Source organism: Xiphophorus maculatus, chromosome 1 (genome assembly GCF_002775205.1).
Source record: "Xiphophorus maculatus strain JP 163 A chromosome 1, X_maculatus-5.0-male, whole genome shotgun sequence".
Taxonomy (NCBI): Eukaryota; Metazoa; Chordata; class Actinopteri; order Cyprinodontiformes; family Poeciliidae; genus Xiphophorus; species Xiphophorus maculatus.
Window position 1 is genome coordinate 1,191,344 of NC_036443.1, and position 4,196 is coordinate 1,195,539.

Genomic DNA, 4,196 nt, shown 5'->3' on the forward strand with positions numbered 1-4,196 from the left:
CAATAGTTACCATGTTGACAAAATATTTTACTCATAGACGTCCTACATTGGCTACAGTACTTTAATGTGGTTTTATTTCTCTTGATGCTGCATCTTTCAAAAATATAATTGTGTGCGTGTGTGTGTGTGTGTGTGTTAGGACTTTGGTGTGAATTGAGTTCAGATTAGGTTTGGGGTTAGCCAGGTACCGGTAACGATTTAAGATCAGGCTATAGAAATTAATGAGAAATGAATGGAAGTCAATGCAAAGTGCTTATGAGTACTTGTTTAGTTATTGTATTTAGGACCATTACTGACATATTTACTAACCTTCTCTAGACCAGTGGATCTTATGGGGACCAAAGCCCAGTCCCAGTACGGTGGATCCCTGGTTCAGGGTTAGAGGTCAGGTTTTAAAGAGCTGGGGTGTGAATTAGGTTTTAGGATGCAAGTTATTCCTCAGAGCTAATCCTAGCTCTAGCTCTGAGGAAGAAGTGAATGCACAGATCAGGCTGGACAGAGTTGGAGCTTGTTTACATGTTCTGTTTGACTTGCTATCACTCTTCCTGTTGAAAAGATAAAAAGGAACACCCAGAGCTATAAAACATCTCTGTCAAAAATAAATAAATAAACCAAAACAACAAAAGATAAACCATGCCATTCTAATGTCACAAACTCAGCCAAATGTTTTGGAAAAAGTACATTGGATCACAAGATAATTCAAAATGTGTTACATTAAACATGAAAAAATGATCGGGTCACTGATTGCCATCTCTGAATTTACAATTTGAATTTGCTATAGACATGAGGCATCTGCTGATGTGAATCATTTTTCCTGAGTATTATTTTGTTTTGGTGCACAACATAAAACCCCAATAAAATCCATTAAAGATTCTGTTTGTACCATTATGAAATGGTATCCCAGTTCTTAATCATTAGTGTACGAGTCCAACTGCAGACCACGTATTCAATCAGGTGCGTGTGGAGATTTTGTGTGGTGTAAAAATGTCCGAAGCAGATTTAAGAGTCTTATATTTCCATATGTTTCTTCCACCTACTATAGTCTGTTCACCTGTTATTTAGCAAGAGGGAGAGTTTATGGGTGTAGTGAGTTATCTTCTGAAAATTGTGGGTTCTATTCCAGTTTCTTCCTGTCCAGTGTTGTTGTGCTCCAAGGCAAGGTACTAACCCCCATCAGTCTGTGTACTGGTGTATGAATGAAGTGTGTGTGAATGTGGCTCAAGTGTAAAGTACTCTCAGTGGTTGCTATGACTAGAAAAGTCGCATATAAATTCAGTCCATTTATATTCTGCAGTGTTTAAAACTTGTCCACAGAACTGAGAAAAAGACAGAGGTAAACCAGACAAAAGCTTCAGGTGAGCTCCAAAGCTTCCACTAAGACAGCAGTAGCGGTAACTATTGTTTGCTGCATTCAGTGTTCGTGTTTTCTATTTTTTTTAGATGCTAATCATGCAAGATGGGTGGGATCTTAAAGTGTCCCTATAGGAAGCTGCCTTGAGGAATTTTAATGAGCTTTAATTGCTCTGCTGTTCCATTGGACCACAACATTCACATCAAGACTGAGCAGGTCTGAGGATTATTTCTACAGACGGGACAACTAGGTAGGTGTCTATGATTCTCTTGGCAAAGCTGTATTAACAAGATGACTTGCTTTGGTAGAGAAAGGTTAACCCACTTTCAGGCCAGTCCCAAACATGATGAGCTGATAAGTTACTGTAGCGCCATTAAGGGTCATTAAGCTGTCTCCACAACTTCCTCAAGAGAAACAAGGTTCTCTGTTTAGTCAGAGAGCAACTCTTTTACAGATCAAGAACTGGGCAGAATGGAAGTGAAGGTGTCTGTCAAAGGCATCCCACGTGTTGTGTGTGGAGTTACAGAGGAGACAACGTGTCAAGACGTGGTGCTAGTGTTGGCTCAGTCCCTTGGTAAGTATCTTTATGAGTCCACACACTGCTGAAACTATGTCAGATGTGTTGGCTAAACACTATCACTGTTCTTTCTCAGGGCAGCCAGGACGCTACACCTTGCGAGAGAAGTTCAAAGACTTTGAGCGGTGCATGACTCCCGATGAACGACTTCTGGAGACATTGAAGAAGTACGGTGAGCAGGCCAAGGAGGTCCAGCTCAGTCTCCAACACAGTGGCCTCTCCGCTTGGGATGAAATGGGCAAAGTAAAAGTTGGCAGATACCAGCCTTGTCCGCCACTGAGACGGAAAGACATTGGGCCTAAAATGCGGAGAGGGAGCGGCTCCCTAAGCTTGCACCGCCAAAGCTTGCCTCCATTGACCTGTTTGAGAGAAGAGGCTGAGCAGAAGAAAGACACCCTGAAGACGCCTAGAAGAAAGTCTCTGACTCTCATGGAGGAGGCCTGGGAATGGCTGGAAAGTCTTGGCAAAGGAAAGGTCTACAGTACAACGTGTGACAAGCCAAGCAAGAAGAGGATTGATAAAAGGGGACGGGCCTCTTTGGATTTGTCCCTTTTTGTCACAAAAGAACATCAAGATCAAAGCAGCAGATGTACAGACAGAGGTCAGAAAAGTTCAAAATCAGACTTTGACCATCAAACATCCTGCTGCATCAGCAATCAGACCAAGGAGAAAAGCAGGCGCTCAAAGAACACCCAAGAGGTAAAATCTGACCTGAGCACCTCAATCTGCGCAGTGGTAACCAAAGGTGAAAAAAATCGCCTTAGAGACTCAATCATATGTCAGCTGCTGTGCTTGCAGGATTTACAAGTCCAGATAACAAACACAGACAAACAGGTTTTGGACCTCGAGCAAAAGCAGAAAGCCAAAACAGCCGAAGAAGAAGTCCAGGAGAGGCTTGTGGCTGAGGAGATGGAATACATAAACTTTTGGGAGAATGAACTGAAAGCTGAGGAGAGTTACGAGAAAGATTTGCAGCGTCAGTTCCTCGAGATGAGAGCCAATGTTGCAGATTGCAAAGCTAAACTGGAGGAGTACAGGCGCAAAATGCAGGGCTTGGATTTTTTTGGCAATCTGAACGTTGCTCAAGAAGAGCGGAGGGTTTTAAAAGCTCATGAAAAAGTTGCCACCAAGATGTCCGACAGCTCAAAAAAGGAAGAAAATCTGGAAGGATACAAGTCCAGTGTGGAAAGAAACAACAGGAAGTTCCTGCCCAAAGAGCACAGCACCCCTCATGCTCTAGTTCCTCCAAATCAGATAAGAGAGCGGCGGCCCACGGGACCCACCGAGCTGAGGGAGTGGTGGAAGCGCTGGTCAGAAGCTCAAAAAGCTCAACCCCAGGATGAAAGGAAGGTGATCCACCGCTCTGAGCTCACCATTTACCTGAGGAGTACCAAGGTTTAGGACCAGCTCACAACAATCCAAACTCCCATTTGTGACATCACCATGAGATCTCAATCAGGACGTCTTCAATGAACCAGAGCGAGATTATTCTGCTTTCACCGCTATAATACGGGTTCATGTTTACGCTCTAAAAGCTTTATTTTCACTGCCATTCTTCATGCACCTGGAACTTTGTGCATCACCAAACACATAACTGATTCTCTAATTTTACTTGTGTGTACTTTGTATCCAATACTTTCTGAACCTGTTGAGTTACGGATTAAAAGGAATTAATTTTAAAAAGACTGCTTTCTTGATAATACAAGTGTGGCATTAATAAGCCCCAGTTAAAGCTCAAATGTCCAAAAAATACAGCTGATCACAATTTAAACTACATTCCCATGTTCTCTTTGATATTAAATCCTGTTTTACAAAACCTTTAAAAATAAAAATCAACTCGAAGATTGCAGGTACTTTTTCACAGCACTGCAGTATCTATGAAAATAAGTTTTTGTACCAATTGTACATTTAATTTCAACTATTTCCAAGTCTTAAAATTTTCACATTTTATTGTGTAGTTTCTCATTTCATTGACAGCTAGTATAGCTTTTGGTTGCCTAGGTCATTCTGTCACCACAAGGTGGGGCTGTAGTGCCTTCCTTGGACTGCTGCACTTTGATACAAAATCAAGCAAATAGCCATGGACTGCATGCAGAGTTCCACCAAAGCTTCAGAATATGCCACGTGACCAGACTTCACAAAAAAAATGTTTTACAGAAATTACAAAACTTTGAATTTCATAAAACTTTATTCAGTTGTTTCATTCAAGACCATTAACAAAAGTACGAGAACCTCAGTATGGGTTCATCTGAAAACCTGTTGATCGTC

At 41.7% G+C, this 4,196-nt stretch overlaps 1 protein-coding gene across 2 annotated transcripts; it reads left to right on the forward strand.

The window, feature by feature from the left end:
• Positions 1-1,498: 1,498 nt before the first annotated feature.
• On the forward strand, positions 1,499-3,563 carry LOC111609695 (ras association domain-containing protein 8-like). 2 transcript variants are annotated; one of them, XM_023339380.1, is made up of 3 exons: positions 1,499-1,601; positions 1,806-1,925; positions 2,005-3,563. In XM_023339380.1, the coding sequence occupies exons 2-3, from the start codon at positions 1,823-1,825 to the stop codon at positions 3,327-3,329; spliced, it is 1,428 nt and encodes a 475-aa protein (XP_023195148.1). In that variant the 5' UTR covers positions 1,499-1,601; positions 1,806-1,822; the 3' UTR covers positions 3,330-3,563. The 2 variants fall into 2 exon arrangements, with proteins under 2 accessions (XP_023195148.1, XP_023195156.1); XM_023339388.1 differs by lacking the exon at positions 1,499-1,601 and having other exon boundaries at positions 1,891-1,925; positions 2,010-3,563.
• The last annotated feature ends 633 nt before the right edge of the window (positions 3,564-4,196 follow it).

Coding starts and splice junctions, on each gene's coding strand:
- LOC111609695 (XM_023339380.1), top strand. CDS start 1,823: ATGGAAGTGAAGGTGTCTGTCAAAGGCATCCCACGTGTTGTGTGTGGA. Junction 1,926..2,004: donor AGTGTTGGCTCAGTCCCTTG/GTAAGTATCTTT, acceptor GTTCTTTCTCAG/GGCAGCCAGGACGCTACACC.